At 35.7% G+C, this 17,393-nt stretch overlaps 4 protein-coding genes and 1 long non-coding RNA gene across 12 annotated transcripts; 3 read left to right on the top strand and 2 right to left on the bottom strand.

Moving 5' to 3' along the window:
* The first annotated feature begins 111 nt into the window (after window positions 1-111).
* Window positions 112-4,869, top strand: LOC118266746 (probable cytosolic iron-sulfur protein assembly protein Ciao1). 8 transcript variants are annotated; one of them, XM_050703177.1, is made up of 6 exons: window positions 113-259; window positions 1,947-2,156; window positions 3,099-3,230; window positions 3,430-3,606; window positions 4,336-4,529; window positions 4,617-4,869. In XM_050703177.1, the coding sequence occupies exons 2-6, from the start codon at window positions 1,957-1,959 to the stop codon at window positions 4,799-4,801; spliced, it is 888 nt and encodes a 295-aa protein (XP_050559134.1). In that variant the 5' UTR covers window positions 113-259; window positions 1,947-1,956; the 3' UTR covers window positions 4,802-4,869. The 8 variants fall into 8 exon arrangements, with proteins under 8 accessions (XP_050559132.1, XP_050559134.1, XP_050559137.1 ...); XM_050703180.1 differs by having other exon boundaries at window positions 115-259; window positions 1,993-2,156; XM_050703176.1 differs by having other exon boundaries at window positions 124-292.
* Window positions 4,861-13,756, bottom strand: LOC118266744 (uncharacterized). The gene is made up of 6 exons (XM_035580265.2): window positions 13,512-13,756; window positions 8,733-8,891; window positions 7,081-8,434; window positions 6,328-6,952; window positions 5,240-6,225; window positions 4,861-5,161 (listed from the first exon to the last, which is right to left on the bottom strand). The coding sequence occupies exons 1-6, from the start codon at window positions 13,566-13,568 to the stop codon at window positions 5,061-5,063; spliced, it is 3,282 nt and encodes a 1,093-aa protein (XP_035436158.2). The 5' UTR covers window positions 13,569-13,756; the 3' UTR covers window positions 4,861-5,060.
* A 1,617-nt stretch (window positions 13,757-15,373) lies between these two features.
* On the bottom strand, window positions 15,374-16,384 carry LOC118267173 (uncharacterized). The gene is made up of 2 exons (XR_004782926.2): window positions 16,252-16,384; window positions 15,374-16,104 (listed from the first exon to the last, which is right to left on the bottom strand). It is a non-coding gene; the product is annotated as an uncharacterized LOC118267173 (long non-coding RNA).
* A 207-nt stretch (window positions 16,385-16,591) lies between these two features.
* On the top strand, window positions 16,592-16,934 carry LOC118267171 (small integral membrane protein 4). The gene has a single exon (XM_035580988.2). It carries the CDS (start codon window positions 16,710-16,712, stop codon window positions 16,926-16,928), a length of 219 nt encoding a protein of 72 aa, XP_035436881.2. The 5' UTR covers window positions 16,592-16,709; the 3' UTR covers window positions 16,929-16,934.
* On the top strand, window positions 16,930-17,220 carry LOC118267172 (uncharacterized). Its single transcript, XM_035580989.2, has one exon. The coding sequence runs from the start codon at window positions 16,930-16,932 to the stop codon at window positions 17,140-17,142; it is 213 nt and encodes a 70-aa protein (XP_035436882.1). The 3' UTR covers window positions 17,143-17,220.
* The last annotated feature ends 173 nt before the right edge of the window (window positions 17,221-17,393 follow it).

The raw sequence follows: 17,393 nt of genomic DNA, 5'->3' as shown, positions 1-17,393 counted from the left end.
GATTATGTAGTTATCTAACTAGATATCTATTTTCGTTTAATTTTTTGAATAAGTCAATAGGTTAAATGAAACCATTGAACATTTTTATGATTTGAACTGTATTCCTTGTCTATGAAATATGATGTCAAAATCTGTCAAAGTCAAACACATGTGATTGACATAAAATAAAAATCATAAAATTAATTCAATATTTCGGTTTGTGGTAGTGGCAGTATTCGAATAAGATTATAATTTATAAAAGAACGAAAACCCTATAAAGGTATTGCTATTTTAATCTATTATTCTATTTCAGGTAAGTTAATTTATGTCTATCAGTGCCTTTTCTTAACTTTCAATACTTCGAATAAAAATAATGAATTGCCAAAAACTTATCTTTTTGACATGGTTTAACCACTTGAACTGCTAAGTAATACATACCTTATCAGTTAAATAGCTCAAACAAACAATTTGTTGTTTAAATTTTTGATACGATTTCAAACTATCAATTGAAACTTAATTGTTAGTTAATAACTCATTGACTAGAGTGATCACATCATAAAGGTTTGTAGTGATAAGATATATATTTTTATTTAAAGAAATGCCCAATTTGGAATTACTACAAACATTAACTGGCCACAAAGGCATTGTCTGGAATGTGTCTTGGCATCCCCAAGGGAAAATATTTGCATCTTGTGGAGAAGATAAAACGATCAAATTATGGAGTAAAGAAGGTCAAGAGTGGACAATAAAAACTGTTCTTGTGGATGGTCATCAGCGGACCATCAGAGAGGTGGCATGGTCTCCATGTGGCAACTACTTGGCTTCAGCTAGCTTTGATGCAACAACAGCCATTTGGGATAAGAAAAGTGGTGTGTAACTTTTTATTTACATAACGAAATGTTATTGTTATCAGTATAAATCACAATGCACTGTGTCCATAGGTCAGTTTGAATGCAATGCTACACTGGAAGGACATGAGAATGAAGTAAAGAGTGTAGCATGGTCTCCCTCCGGCCAACTGTTAGCAACATGCGGCAGAGACAAATCAGTCTGGGTGTGGGAAGTGGCTGGAGATGATGAATATGAATGTGAATCTGTACTCAATGTACACAACCAAGATGTCAAGAAAGTTTGTAGAGATACCCATATTCAGTTCTTAATTTATCAATAAATAGCACATTATTCATAAATTATTCTTTTTATAGGTAGCTTGGCATCCTTCCCTAGACATCTTGGCCTCAGCATCATATGATAACACAGTAAAGTTGTACAAAGAGGACCCAGCTGACAATGACTGGAGCTGTATAGCCACTTTGCAGTCACATGAGTCTACAGTATGGAGCTTGTCCTTTGACAAGACTGGAGAGAGACTTGCCACTTGCAGTGATGACAGAACAGTGAAAATTTGGAAGGAATATAAACCTAACAACCAGGAGGGAGTTATAGTAACTGACAGAGAGTCTGTATGGAAATGTGTCTGCACATTATCAGGATACCATACCAGATGTATTTATGATGTAGCTTGGTGCCACCACACTGGACTACTAGCAACAGCTTCTGGTGACGACATCATTAGAATATTCAAAGAAACTGAAGACTCTGATCCTAATGCACCAACATTTGAACTTATTTGCACCAAACTGAATGCACATTCCCAAGATGTGAACAGTGTCAAATGGAATCCAACGGGCAACAAAGAACTGCTCTCTTGTAGTGATGACGGAGAAATAAAAATTTGGAATTTTTCAGAATAAATCAATATTGTTATTAATAAGAATCATCATTGTTATAAAATATTGATCAAGTTTAGCATCAAAGTTTATTGATATACATTATTGTTTAGTTATGTAGGCTGAAAGTGTTGGGATTTCATAATAAATGAATATTTTATTTTATGTAATTGTTTTCTTTGGTGCTTTAATTAATATGTATTGGGTTAGTATTATATTTAAATGCATGGATTTCAGTTCACATCTGATGATTTTAACAGTAGGAAAACACATCTTCTCGCAGAAAAATCTGAAAAGGTTCTATACAACGGCCACAAAAATGTCTACCGGAGAGAATGTTGGTATCCCACTGCAGAAAGTGACTGCTGTTCTTGAAACCTTTGCTCCAAAGCAACTGTCTGAAAGTTGGGACAACACTGGTCTATTAGTGCAGCCATACACTCCCAGGTAATTTGTTGTCATTTATTTAATTGCAATAAATCTTTATAATTAGACATCGGATTATATGCATTTGCATATTTGCATATGCAAATGCATATATTTCTATTTTTATAGCATTATTGCATATTTTGGTACATTTTCATAAAGAGTGCTTATTTCAATAGTAATACGTGTTGTGTTGGCATTTGAGGATCCTTCAATAAAAAAAAATATTGCTCTTATTGCAACACATTTCAGCGATATACCCGACGCAATCGAAAAATTAGAAACTAAAAACCTTCCTCTGTGCAAGTCCTTGGAAATATTAGAAAAAATGATTGAACAGAGTAACGCCCTACCGTCTGTAATATCGCAAAAGGTTCGTGGCAAATTAAATGCAGTATTGTATAAAAACCCTGATCTTGATGGAATAAGAAAAATCGATGCATTTATCAACGGCAGCGGACAAACTCTTCCTGAAGAGGTCTCTGCAGGAATGGCGCCAAATTTCAAGTTCTGTCCGGTAACGTCAGTTGACGTCGAAAGGTCATTTTCTGCCTATAAATTGATATTAAGTGACAAACGTCACAAGTTTGCTATAGAAAATCTGGAAAAAGTTTTAATCAGTTGCCAATACATCAGTATATTATTGTTTATTGTCACAAAAATTATAATAAATAAACATTACCTATTATAGGTTGTCTGCTGTCTCTTTTGATTATAATGTCACAGATTTATATGTCAATGTATAATGTATAAAAATTAAAATATAAATAAACGTAAATTCTAATTAATGATTAGAAATTACTTACTATAAATGGTTTTTTATTGTGCATATTTTGTGCATATTTCGCCCTTTTTTAGTGCATATTTGCATGCATATTTTAGCATTTTGATAGTGCATATAATCCGATGTCTATTTATAATGTTTGACTATTTTAATAAATGACTATAAAACTAATGTTTCAGGAACATATCAAAGGTTTTGCTCACAAATGACCTCACAGAAGATGTAGCTTTGGAGGCCAATAGTCATGGATGTGAAATGATAATTTCTTACCATCCTCCTATCTTTGCTCCTATGAAGTCAGTGGTCCAGAGGTATGTACTTCCAATGTAATAAATTATTTATGTCTTTTAAACTTGAAACTGGCCTACAAATAACGACTAATGTAATTTTTGTAAAAGTATCTGTAATCAATCTTTTCTCTATGTTATTGAGTATCCCAGAACTTCCACGCATTCTTAGCAGTTGCACTTACATCCATATCAATAAAAAGTATTAATTTATTTCTTTCAGTGCTTGGAAAGAACGCATTGTCTCATTTCTCTTGGAGAAAAGGATAAGTTTGTACTCTCCACATACTAGTTGGGACAGTGTCAATGGCGGAGTAAATGACTGGTTGGCCAGTGCATTTCAAGTTGAGCAATCTAAGCCATTAATCCCAGGAACTGACCCTCAAGTTGGAGCAGGAAGGTAAGTCAAAATTATCCATATTTATTAATGTATGTTAGTACATTGTCTAGTTATTTATATGCACTAAAGTTCATGGTACCAATTCTATAAACATGAGTTCGCCCACACACATCAATAATAAAACATTAAAACAATGTAAATTACGCAAATACTGCACAATACAGGGACGTATTTAGTTTATGCAAATATATAATGATAGGTAAGTTACAAAGCTTACAATAGAGAGAGGGAGAAAATTCCAAACCATAAAAATGTCTAATTTGAAATGTCTGATATGAGTAGACAATTCTTATTTTCTGTAATTGAAATTGAAATCATGATGAGATAATCTGCTTTTTAAGCTTTACCCAAATCCATCCCTGATACGATGACTACCGCCTACAACAGACACAACACTAAACTTTATGTTCATTAGCAGTTTTAATAGTTTTTAATTGAAAAACTCGCAATAAAGCTATACAATTACTATTTATTACACATTTATCTGTATTAGCATGCATTGCTATGGTATTTCTCATGATACTAAGGAAATTAATCAGTTAAATGTAAAAAAAAATCTAATAAAACTACAATAAACCTACGTAACTTGCAATAGAATGGTTCCGCTTTATTTGCGTCACAACAACAACGATCTATTTATCTATCAAGCAGTTGACCTAGTCTTGGTCGCATATATGATGAGATGTTTTGCAACAACTGATTGCAAATGTGTTTTACAAATTGTTCTAGGTTGCTGCAACTTAAATCGAATATTTCTTTGATGGACGCGGTTTCAAAAGTAAAGCAATTGACTGGATTATCACATGTGCGCTTCGCTCTGGGCAAAGGAAAAGATATGTCGAGTGAAATACAAACTGTAGCGTTATGTGCCGGCTCCGGCAGTTCAGTTCTGAAAGGAGTTCAAGCTGGTTTATACTTAACAGGTAAATAAATTTAGAAACCTTTAAAACACCCCCAGTACTGATTAAAAAACTTATTCCCTCAATAACCAATTAAATTAATCTTTGCAGGAGAAATGCTCCACCATGACGTATTAGATGCTGCACAGAAAGGAATTAGTGTTATTCTAACCAACCACTCTGATTCCGAGAGAGGCTTCTTAAAGGGTTTTTCTACAAATCTTCAGAATTTGTTGAACAATGAGGTACAAGTGTTTGTTAGTCAAGTAGATAGAGATCCTCTTGTTACATTATAAGTATAACTTAAATGAGTTGTTTTAAAAACCATTCGTTTTTTAAAATAAATACAAATTAATTCGTTAAAGTATGTTTTATTATTAACTGTAAATTGTTATTTCACGTGTTAGATCGAAGGGAAGTACATTTAGTTTTAAATAACCATTACATGTGAGATCATCATTATCTTATACTACCTCAGAACACAATTACATAGCGCAAATAGGATTCAGATTATTTTTATTAGTTCCTATGTTCTTACGACTAGTAAAAGTACTACTACAATACTTGGCAAGACCTTTGTACATGTACTTTCGTCTTCCACTTCCTATCTGCATAACTCAGTCCGTTTCGATCCTCTTGATGATCCTCTAGCTGCACTGAAAGATGTCCATTGTTTAAAGATGTAATTATTTCATGTTTGTTAGAATTTTAGAGCATGCACACAACTTACTTACGCGGGGCAATCTTGTGTACACTTTTATTTTTAAACTGTTTATCATTTTGACTATCTCTAAATATCTCTTTTGTTGTTTTCTTTCGTTTTGGTGTACCCAGACTTGGTGTTATTTTACATATAGACGAAACTGTCCCGTTTTTGTCATCGTAATTTATAACGTATTCTCTGCGCGAGTCACGTGACTTGCTGTTCGTCTTCGTTGAATAGTCTTTTGCATTATTCTTCGATGATATAGAAGGAATAAGTACTGTGTAACTTGTATCATCTTTTTGTGACGGCTTTATGGATTCTTTTGTAGATTTGTCTCTAGAAGAGTTTCTCTTACGACTACTATCTACGTGGTGATTACGGTCGAGACTGCTTTTTCGATGGTCTGATTTCTTTGCATCAGAGGCATCCCGAGATTTGTCTCGGGATGTTTCTTCAGACACTTTCGAAGAAGGTCTTTGCAATGATTTGCTTCTGTGTTCTTTATGTTCCATAGTAGATTTTTGCTCTTTTGAACGTTTATCTTCCCGAGATTTACGGACACGTTCAGATGTGTTCTGTTCCTCGTGCAGTTTTCCTCTGTTATCTCCAGCTTGACGTATTCTATCACTCTTCTCAGCTCTCCGCGAGAGACTGTCTTTATAGGTGGAACGTGAATAACTATCTTTATTACCAGAGTCTTTGGTTCTAAGACTGCTATCAGTTCCGGAATCTGACCGGCGTTCTTTGATTCTACTCTTACTGAGATCTGAAGTCACGTCTGCTACACTTTCGATTTTATTCTTACTTGTGTCTGCTTTATGCGTTTTTCTCTGACGTGTGTTAAGTGAATTTGTTTTCAGTTTTTGGATATCTCGATTGTCCAGAGAATTTCTTTTTTCTATGTTAACATTCAAATTAACATATATCGGGTTTTCGTCCGTTGAATTGTGTTCGTTCGTGGAATCTAACTTTTCTACGTTGTTTTTCTTTTCTTTTATGGAGCGACTCGAAGTACTGAAAATTACAGAAATATTTGTTATTAAAAGAAATATAATTTTAAGGCCTTATTATACTTATTAAACTATTGTAATTTCATACAATATTTTCAATACGCACCGTGGTGATTGATGTTCTCTTTGATCCGACTTTTCAACTGCATCACGTCTTAAAGACTTCGGCGGTGCAGAAATACTCCTTGTGGTCGTTACTTCGTCCTGTCTACGGTATCTAGTTCGTCGCGTAGTCACATCTTTTATGACTTGGCTGTCTTTTTCAATAACAGGTTGAAAAACTTGGATTTCGTGTATTTCTTCTTTGGGTTTATCTTCATAATTTGTTCGCATTCTTGGTGTTGGTACAGGAGCATAGTTCATGTTTAACGGAATATTCTGGTACTCAGGCGTTTCATCAGAATCGGGCTCGCTACACACGCTATTTGCGACTTGTTGTATTAGTTTGACAGATTGAAATATGTTCTCAAGGACGTCGTCGTTGCGTCCTGGAGAGCTTTTCGGCTGTGTTTTGTTTTTATACGAGTTAGTTTTGGTGCTGTTATCAACACCAAAATACGTTAGTTCGCTGTCCCGCAGCTGTCTTGTTTTAGGCTTTCTTTGAGACGGTGTCACATGTAGACTATTGAATTTAGATTTAACGTCCTCTATAGAGTTTTCTGTTGCTTTGCTGATTTTAATATTTGTAACCAATGGCTTCTCACGTTTTAAACTGTCTTCTTTTGTGGGACCTAAAACATATTAAAATATATTTGAGCATATGTACAAAGCGTATATTATTTATTTGATATTATTAGCAAGAGAAATTACTATTATTACTAAAGCAGTGTTAGATACATTTTATTATGCATAAAGTTACCTGCTTTTGTTGTCCGTAAAGGAGTGGGCTTTAGTATAGAATCATCAGTTTCTCGTGGAAACATAGGTTTCACTTCAGGTTTGTAATAATTATCAGATTTCAATTGCTTATTTACTAAAGAAACTGCTGACAGCACAGAATCATTTGAAGCATCATTATTTACAAGATCATCAGCCATCCCAAATTCCATGTTCTCTCCTAAAAGATATGGTTTGGGTTTCGGAATTTTATTTTTGAGAATACTTTTTGTAGCTGCTGTATTCTCATCGGATTCACCAAACTCACTACCACTAATATTTAAAGGAGCGCCAACACCATTGATTGAGGGGAAATCGTTTTTGTCTCCGAACAATGTTATCATCGGCTTCTCCTTCATATCCTGCATAGGCACAAACGCGCTTCTTCGTTTTCTAAAATCATTTGAAGGAGGAGGTTTCTCATCTGTAGCGATTATATTCACTTTTCCAGATTCTGCTGCAAAATGTACCTCTGTTTTGCAAAACTCCACTTTCTTAACTTTTCTGTCACCTTCTTCATTGAGCTGATGTTTTTTAGGATACTCTTCGCTATCTGCTTCTAAAGTAATTGGCAAGTTAATGCATACTTTTCCAGATGATTGTACAGTTATGTTATTTTCTGAAGGGTCTTCCACAACTATGTCGTGTTCTCGATAAGTCTTGAATTTGGTTCCTCTGTAGTGGGAAGTCGGTCGATTTTTAGATAGCCAATCTTTAAAAGATTCTTCATTAGAGGGCGTCCTTCTATCATCTCTATATGAGTACCTTGAATGTGAGTTGTCATCTATTTGATCGTTGACAATTTCTGTTGATTTGCAAATGCCGCTATCCGTGGAGGATTCCATCGCTAGTATATCGTTACTGTGAGTAATGGTCTCCTTGAGTGGGGAATCTTCGAAGCTATAACTTTTCCTTCTCGAGTTCCAGTCGTTACTGCTATTCAAAAGGGATTTGTATTTAAGAGTACTTAAAGTTACAGGAGTGTCCAGTAGTGGCGAGTTCCGGCTGGTATTTCTACTACTAAATTGTAATTCACTATTTTCTGAGTCATAGGAGTACTTTCTGTGGAGATTCCTTCCAAGTCTAGAGTCAAGGTCGATAATACTAGCATTGTCCGTGGACGAGGACTCTTCACTTGGCATGCGAATGGAACTTCCTCTGGTAGAACCTCGCCATTTGGAAGGTTCCGATATTTCGAAGTCGTCTGGTTCAGTCACTTTGTAATTTTCTGCTTCAGTGTGTGGTTCAGGTGATGATTCAAACGGCGTGGAAGATATTTCCAAAGGTTTCATGGGTGACGTCGGGGACTCCAGTAAATTATAACCGGAGGATATTACCTGGAAAAGGGCAAGTTTTTTATTAATTAATGTAGCTACTAGGGTAGTCCTTATGATAAAAATATGACATGTCATGGTGACATCGTTTTGCAAAATATGTAATTAGGGCTTCACTTTATCAATACGAGGCGTTGGTTTTATGGTCAAACGATAGTGTGCAAATATCATTATCTGTTAACCTTGACTTAAATACCACTATTGAAATTAGTAATCCTTCGAAAGCGATTAACTAAAGGCACATTTGACTTAGTCATTGGATAATGGTGTAATTAGGTAAGAATATTTATGTGGAACTTACTCTTCGTGACGAATGTAACATGAAAGAGGCAGCGGGTGCGCCTGGAGCGGCCGACGAGTGATAGGCAGCACGCATGACGCGCACGCGCGCGCCCGGCCCGCTGGCGTGCAACACCTCCATCGCACGCGCAATGCGCCGCGTAACGCCACCTTCTGTCACCTGCAATTATTACAAACCAATAATTAAGCAAATATGTAAAATTTTATCGCTTTACGTTTATAAACACGAGGAAATCGTTAGTTACTATCGTTATCCTGTAGTATTTATCTACAAATCTATAAGGGGTTACCGCATCTGATTTAATCGATTCTTAAAATCCTGATCTTAACTTATTTTCCTGTACCTTACAAAATTTTATGGTTTTGTAATTTTACACGTTAATGTACTAGACAGTAGAGATGCACACCTGACAGTAATCACAGTACCCGCCAATTCCTTTTGATGACTAATCTAAGAGTTCCTACGGTACCTACAATGCTTGTGAGTGTTCTACAAAATGAAATACCTACACTTCAAATATTTAATAACTCAACTCGTTGAAAAAATCTCGTTAATACTGCTTGGCAATTGAACTTTGAAAGTAGTGTATGAAATATTCATGACCGAGCATGTGATGACCTCAACTGTTATTATAACTGTCCGGCAAGAAGTGGCCACAGTATTTTGTAGACTTCGTTTGTTTGGCTGTAGGCAGTGTATCTGTACATCATTGTCAAAATGCAATGTGTGCGTGCCCGAGAACTTCTTGCTTAGTCGTCGTGACGAATGTTGTTACACTACTTTCGTGTCCTGTGGACCTACCTACCACTGCCTAGCTGCCTGCCTACTATATTAGTACAATATGTAGACAGAGTAAAGTAGGCTGTAATTATTTGCTAGCTGTGTTACTCAAATATTAGCCTCCTTCGTGCGAAACAAAGAAGTTTGGGTCAAAACTTTCCGAGACGAAGGTTCGATCTTTGTTCGATAAATATTTGTATGGCATGGTCCAGCGGTGGCCGCCTACAAATAAATGAGTGTCGCAGTAAATGTAAAGGTACCACAACGCCATTGTCGTTCCGGGTCTCGTTTGTACTCACATAAAATATTTTCCTTCTTATTAGCTTTGAAGACAAGCTCGAGTGCGCAAGTTTAAGCTATTAACGTAAATATTATGTTTTTTTAATTACTTTATTTGGTAATTACTTATGTAGCTATGGTACAAAGTTGTATATAAGTTAATATAATATGTTACGCACAGTTGTTGTGGCCTTCACAAGTATGTATTTATTGTTGCTAGTGACGTGATCCTTCTTGCGGGGGCGAAATGAAATTGCGGCCTGCCGTGATTGCGATCTTTTCAATGATCAACTCACTTTTGAATACTTAAGTGGGTGTCAGCCACGTTTAAATATTTGCATTGTGTACCCACAAATATAGGTACTTTACCTTACAATACTTTAATGTATACCTAGGACTCTTCGTTTTTGAAAGCCCAACAATATTTATTTTGGGAAAAAGAGTCGTTATCTTTTACCTCGTTCTTAACCTTGACTTTTAAACTAATTCCTTAAGCAACAAGAAATAAGATTTATAGACAAATTATCAATGTTTTATTTGAAACCAAACAAACAGTTTTAACATAATCTCAATACCATATAATTTTACCAACAGATAGGTCAATGAGACTGGCTGGTTCTAAGAAGAATAAAAGTAGTATGGCAACATTACCTACATTATTTATTTATTTATGGTGATGTGTAATCATTAGCTCAACTAAGACAGACAAAAGCAAAACATATTCTAATTTACATATTAAACAGTTTATTTTATGTATAGGCAATTTATCTGATGGCTTTTTTGCTTCCATATTTCTTTCCATTTAAAGAAACAGATAGGTAAAGCATCAGCCGGTGGCTGCGTCAGTTTGGAATTGCGCAGCCTTTTACTAGGAATGAGTTTGATCAAGGCGATTTATTTCAGAAGATAATCTGACGTCATCTGTATAATCGAACGCGAACTAAAATCAGAAGGCCGCATACGACCCACTACTGAGCGCTTACGACTTATAATAATAATGCTATAAGTTCCTATAAACTGATATTATAAGTAAATACTCACTGAAACTGATACCCATTTATTTAAATCGCATAATGGCCAAAACTTGTACATGGTTTTGATTAATAAAATAACCGTAATTACAAGTTACCAAAAGAGAGTCAGTGCCTGTCAATTACATACAACCGGTTCCGTTGCCGCCGCCACGGCCTAGTTTAATTAATTCATGAAGGTAATAGGATCGAAGTAGGTTGAGGCGGTTCGTTATGGTTTACAACCTGAAAAGTGATAATTTATTTAGTACCAATGTTACTAGCTCTTCCTTATGTAAAGAGACTATAATAACTGTATGACAACTGCTTTGCACGATCTATTGACATAGAGACGAGTCTGACGATTAACATCCACACGTGGTTTCAGCAAAGTTATCAGTTAACTTAACAGACTTATTAGTATTAATCAGAACGCGTGAACTAGTAATGAATGCATGTACATATTGAATTGTGAGAATCTTCCCAAATGGACGACGAAGCCTTAATTTGGCAAGAGGAGGGGGAGGGGTCCGTGACGTCAGCGGTCGTCGACTCTAGCGCGGGCGTGAGGGACGAAGACACGCAATATCGATATTTTACGAGAAATAATGCAGGAAAATACGCCAGAATCTCTTAGAATCCAGTGATTCATATATCGGTGTAATTAATGGGTGTGCTTTATTTATAATAAAAAAACATAAGTAGGTTGGTAGAGGCCAGATACGCGTCATAAACTCGTATCGATCACAAATGCCTACCTAATTGTTCAATCGTCATGGATTTTCCTAAAACTGTCTATTGCAAAGAGATTTAAATATTATATTATCATATTTTCCTCGTCTGAGACAAAATTTTGCATAAAAATATGAATTGAAGATATGCTATTTATTGAAATGCACATAACAGGATATCAAGAAAAAGTGTGATTAAAGTCTTTTTCAATATTAAAGTAGAAATCTGTTTTTAATAGGTAGGTAACTAATTGGTCACTAAATCTGGCGGCTAAAATGAAGCTTTGCATTTATTATATGCAACTGACCTTCGTACAACATACAGTTTACGTAGCGACGAGCGAAGCTCATCATTTAGTGACATTCATGCAAATGATGATAAGTTTACGTACAAATAATGGAATCACACAACAGATAGGTAGTGTAGTGCGGTTGGCTCTGTGCAGGTACAGCCTCGCGAGCCACGGCCTTTGCACAGGATTTCCGGCAGTCTGCACACGAACCCGAATAACCATGTTGAGCTAACAACGCTTCGTTACCTTACGGTATTATGTAGTTAGTTAGGCGAGAGCGTCATAATCAAGTCAAACACTCGGATGGTGTTGCTTCTGTTTATCGAACTCGAGCATAATCATTTCATTTCCATATTTGTAATCGTCACTATCCAATGACTCACACGCTTTATTAAAGTTCACAAACACGTAGAGCCAAGTTGTCTTACATGGTTTCCTGATTGGAGATAATTTATGGTAGGTATCTATAGGAAATGCGTTAAGCAAAGCGATCAGTAGCTTCCTCACGTCTATATCTTCACTTTCACTGTTCGACAATCAAGCGTTGGGATCGAGATTACTATTGTGTTCACATCACCTTCCTGTTGACTTGTAATACTATTTGTGATTGCGTTACAAGCTGCAATAATTTTCTTTTTACATCGTTCTTCCATATTATTTGTATCACAACTTAACAATTTGCGCTATTCGATAAGAGAAACTTGAAATATCAGGATGCCTACTTAGGTAGGTACTTAACAATCCAACTTTGACATAGCAGAGCTAGCTTTACCAAACTCGAATTTAGTTTATCCAATCCAATGGCTATGGAATGGAGTACCGGTTTAGCGTAAAAGGCATGAGTATCAGCAAGTATTTAAGTATGTACAGTTTATCCAGACTTTGGATAGTGCTTATTTAGAACCATCCAAGCATTTAATAGGGACTATATGGATTACTTGAGAATTTGAGATATTCAAAGAGCAGAACGTGTTTATAATATCCATCCGTTCCGTCTAAACTTTAATGCGATTTTTTCTAATTCAAAACGAATGAATATTCTATGTTTGTCAAAAACTTTCATTTGAACATGTTACGGAAAGCAGCCAGAATAAATAACGACAGTGACATAACGGTTACATATGTACATATGTATGGTTTTGCAAGACTTGCATTTACTTTATCTCTTCCACACGAATTAAAGGAGCATAACAAAAAAACTTACTGAACTAGCTCAGACAGGTTTGGTTGAAGATTTTCCTCTCAACATTAAACCTTATGCAATGAAACACAAGTCTCATTCTTTAAAAGTGAATAAATATCCATAAACTTGCTCGAACGTCTCGTCGTCCTGAGTTTTAACACCGTAGAAGGAAATGACCACTTCAGCCTTTTGGCAATGACCTCTTGTTAATCTAAATGCCACACTCTTAACTTATTTACTTACATTCAAATTGTATCAGTAGCTATTTTGTTGTTGTATAGAAACAAACAATCTTTTGTGTGACAATACTGCTTTAATAAATATGCAAATTAGAAAGCTTGCACCATGCGTTTGGTAGTTACGTTAATACCGGCTTAGTATGTACATTATCTATTCATTTATTAAAATTAGATAAATGAATAATAAAATTGACGAAATAAGATTGTTTGTAAATTAATCTCAAGTGATTGTAAACACTATTTTCGGGGGTTGCTTGACCTCACCTTTCCATATTCGGCGGTTCCAGCCCACTCGCGCCGCCATTGATCTGCCACTTCCATGTCAATGAGTTGGTGTATATCGTTTTTCGATAGTGCAGCTACACTCGGGAGCCCGGGCTCGTTCGACAAAAGCGCACGCGCACGTTCTCGCTGCGCGCCGGCGAGAAGCCTACTGCTAGTTGCCAGTCACCGCCACTGCCTTCGTCGCGCGAGACGCGGTACAGCCTCAGCCCACAAAATAAATTTAAATATTGCCAATTCGTCATTGCCTTCCGTTGACAAAAACCGTACCTATACTTAATGTCAACGCCCACCGTCACTTTAAGGTACCTCTAACGTAGGATGCAGCCCACGCTTTACAAAAGATAGGCTGGTATAGATACCTACTAGGTATAAATCATTGAAGCACACAAATGTTTGAATATTGGACTTAACAATACGGTAAAATAAACATGACTGCCTAGTCTAACTACAAGCAAGGTGGTTTTTGCGATTGTAGGTATGCCAAATACAAAAGTATCTATGGCAACTCTATTAAAAAACAATTTGAAATTTTGGCTAGTCCTGAAGTTGGTGCAAACCAATGAGTATACAAAACCAATGAGTATACAGCTCCAGTTCCTCCTTCTACGAAGCAATCATGCTAGCTAAGGAGATGGAGCGCGTCGAGGATCGTGAGACGACCCCAGGCAACCGTAACCGCAATCTGCGGACAACCTTGCAGGTTTTACCGTGGCTCCAGTTCGAAGCAGGAGTAGGAACGGGGTGGTTTTTAATAAGTAAAAAAGTCTGACACTTCCTTTTGCCTAACCCATTGCTAGAGAAGCCATTTGATGATTTCCCTCCTCAATAAAAAAACGCTGGTTAGATTGATTGTAGACTAAGGGCTGGTGCTTTCGTAGAAAATCATCAAAAATAACAACAAAGAAGTTTAGGACGAGTCGAACACCCGTTAGGTAGGTACTTGAGATCACTACTTATTCTAGTTATTATTCTGTGTTGTGGGCACGATTAAATCACACCCAGGCAGGTCCAAAACATCAGTTTTTAGATCAAGTAATTGTTCCATGCAGAAATCGAACCCGTGACACATTCACGATTGACGCACGTCACAGCTACTGCACCAACCGTGCCGTCGGTAGTTTGGATGATTTTTTCATTATCAAGGTACAAGTAATTTAACTATTTCGCGTCCTTTGCCGAGGACAAGAATAATAAATTACCATTTTATGATTTACTAGCGGAAGACACAAGTACTAGACCTTCAAAAACATTCAACGTGCTATTAAATGATGAGTACCTGCGTTACATTGTTCAACTACCGACAGAAGTAGCTAATCCAATCGGGGTAACCCATCCCTTTATCGTACACTAGCTACTTCCGCGCGGTTTCACTCGCTCTGCTCGGTTCCTATTAATCGTAGCGTGATGTTTTATAGCCTATAACCTTTCTCGTTAAATGCGCTACCCAACACAAAAATAATTATTCAAATCGGACCAGTAGTTCCAGAGATTAGCGTGTTCAAACAAACAAACTCTTCAGCTTTATAATATTAGTATAGATACTGTTAAACGACATCCGTAAAATTCTCACATGCCAAAAAAATATCACGTAACATCACACTTGTTTCTCAGCAGCGGCGGTTGAAAAAATAAACCTACATTAAATATGACGCCCACATTAATTTCGTCAGTAGTTCATAGTAGTATTAGTCACAGTAATTAGTTTTAAGAACCTATAGGGTTGTGTCTCGCGCGACCTTTCGACCGTGAAGAGCAAGCCTTTTACCAGGCTTTGGAATTTGAAAATCGGTAGTCTGAAAGTAGATAAAGTGTATTTTTTCATAAAAATAAACAATTTCAAATTAAATTAAATCCATTATATTTTGAAGTATAACAACATGATTTTATGAAATTAATTCATTGGGAAATTGGTAGAAGCTCATATTGGTAGAAGCTAATAAGGAAGTGATTTTTCGTTCTATTTCCATAATAAATATACCATTAAAACCAATGTTTGAACATTATCATTTGGGTAAGCTACTACTATTTTTAAGTTGGTTAACATAGAGATCTAGCAAACTAGTATCACATTTCCTTAATTCTAATATATCAAGAAAGGAATCACTTTTAAACTTATTTCTTGTATTGACCCCTCTCCGGTACTTGGCAACAAGAACATCATTCTTTTGATTAGTCATACAAAAGTTATAAAAGAGTTTTTGTTCATAACTGCAACTTTTACTGGCACCATTTTTAAAATATCTATAAAACAGTTGGTCTCCGTAGCTACACATACTTTCAACATCTTTCCACTCCGTAGCAGTCAATCCAAATAAGAGACCGGTGTCAGGTCCCTTTACCAAACATGTCACTTGTCCTGATCTGTCTGTAATTCTTATTGTGGCACATGATAACACTCTTCCCTTATAGTTGTTGATCTTCACCGAGTCCAATGAATATTCAGTCAACAATCCCCATCTTTCTGTATTACGCTTAAGGTGCTGTGTCTCAGTAAGTTTTAAGGGAACAACATTGTTATAAAATTGATCAACGATCCCTTTTTTGTTCATGAGAACGTCCAGTTGATTTGAATCTAAAATTAAAAAAAAAATATATAGGAAACTGTTAATATAATTATATCATACCTTTAAAGGAAAACTGTATAATTATCACTAATTATATCATCTACTTGTGTCAATAAACCAAAAAAATACACAACTATAACAAAATTAAAACTTACTATTTAGGTAAACTATTTCAAAATTTCAAAATTTGTTTAGATTGACTTTGACAGAACGATAGTTGACACTTTGTCAGTGTTGGAGACAATACAATCGCATTAACCATAGTGTGCACGATGTTCTCGTCTATGTTTAACTAAGTATTATGATTGTCTTCTTGTAAATTGTTAATTAAATTATACGTTAATAATTTATTAATGATTAATTTAGATAAATTGTAAGTTAAAGAATTTAATTGGAATGTAATTTTTCAACAACTCATCATTAGTACGATGGACAATATCCTTGGGGTTAAATAGCAATGAGTGATATTGACATTTGCTCCGTGTTTTTGACATTTCATATGTCATTCACTAAATTTTAGGTTATATTTTGCTTTATTGGCTTTCGTTGTCGTTTTTTAAGCTTACATAATATAGAAACATTTGTGTAGTTCTCTACAAAGACATCAGATTCAATGAGAATAGGCTGGGTTCACAAAGTAGTTAACAAATGGCCCGGGAAAAAGACTTTTGGGATGTATAGGTTTCTTCCCATGTTCTTTGTACTTGGAGCTGCATTGGAGTTTTCTATGATCAATTGGAAGGTTGGAGAAGTAAACTTCTACAGCAGTTTTAAGAGACGTCAAGCTCACGATATTGTTGAAGAAAAGATAAGAAAATACGCCGCAGCCTAAAATGCCTGCTGGAGTGACTTGGGGTCAGTACATAGCGTTTTCATCAGCGGCTATGATATCTATGTTCGCAGGATCACAAATTGTACATCAGTACTACAAACCTCTACGAGATTTAAATGATTACATTAACAGAGAACTCAAGAGCCTGCCTGATAATGTGCAGGAAAAAATTAGAAAAGAATTGCAAGATGAAGGAGTGTTGAATAAAAGTTAGAATAAATAACTAATTGTAGTGTTTATTTAATAATGTATGTGTAAATAAAATGTAAAAGATGCAATTATGATAATTGGATGAATGCATTTTATTTTTCATTCCTTGTTTAAAATCATTGAATCTGCCTCAAAGGCAAAATTGGTCTTGCAATCCAAGTATTATGTAGGTACTCCTTAGGTACATAATATTTATTTTAAGATGCATGTTATGCCACACCCATTGTATGCCAGAATGAGACACAAGATACATAT

Source organism: Spodoptera frugiperda, chromosome 23 (genome assembly GCF_023101765.2).
Source record: "Spodoptera frugiperda isolate SF20-4 chromosome 23, AGI-APGP_CSIRO_Sfru_2.0, whole genome shotgun sequence".
Classification (NCBI taxonomy): domain Eukaryota; kingdom Metazoa; phylum Arthropoda; class Insecta; order Lepidoptera; family Noctuidae; genus Spodoptera; species Spodoptera frugiperda.
This window is presented reverse-complemented; position numbering and strand designations above follow the sequence as displayed.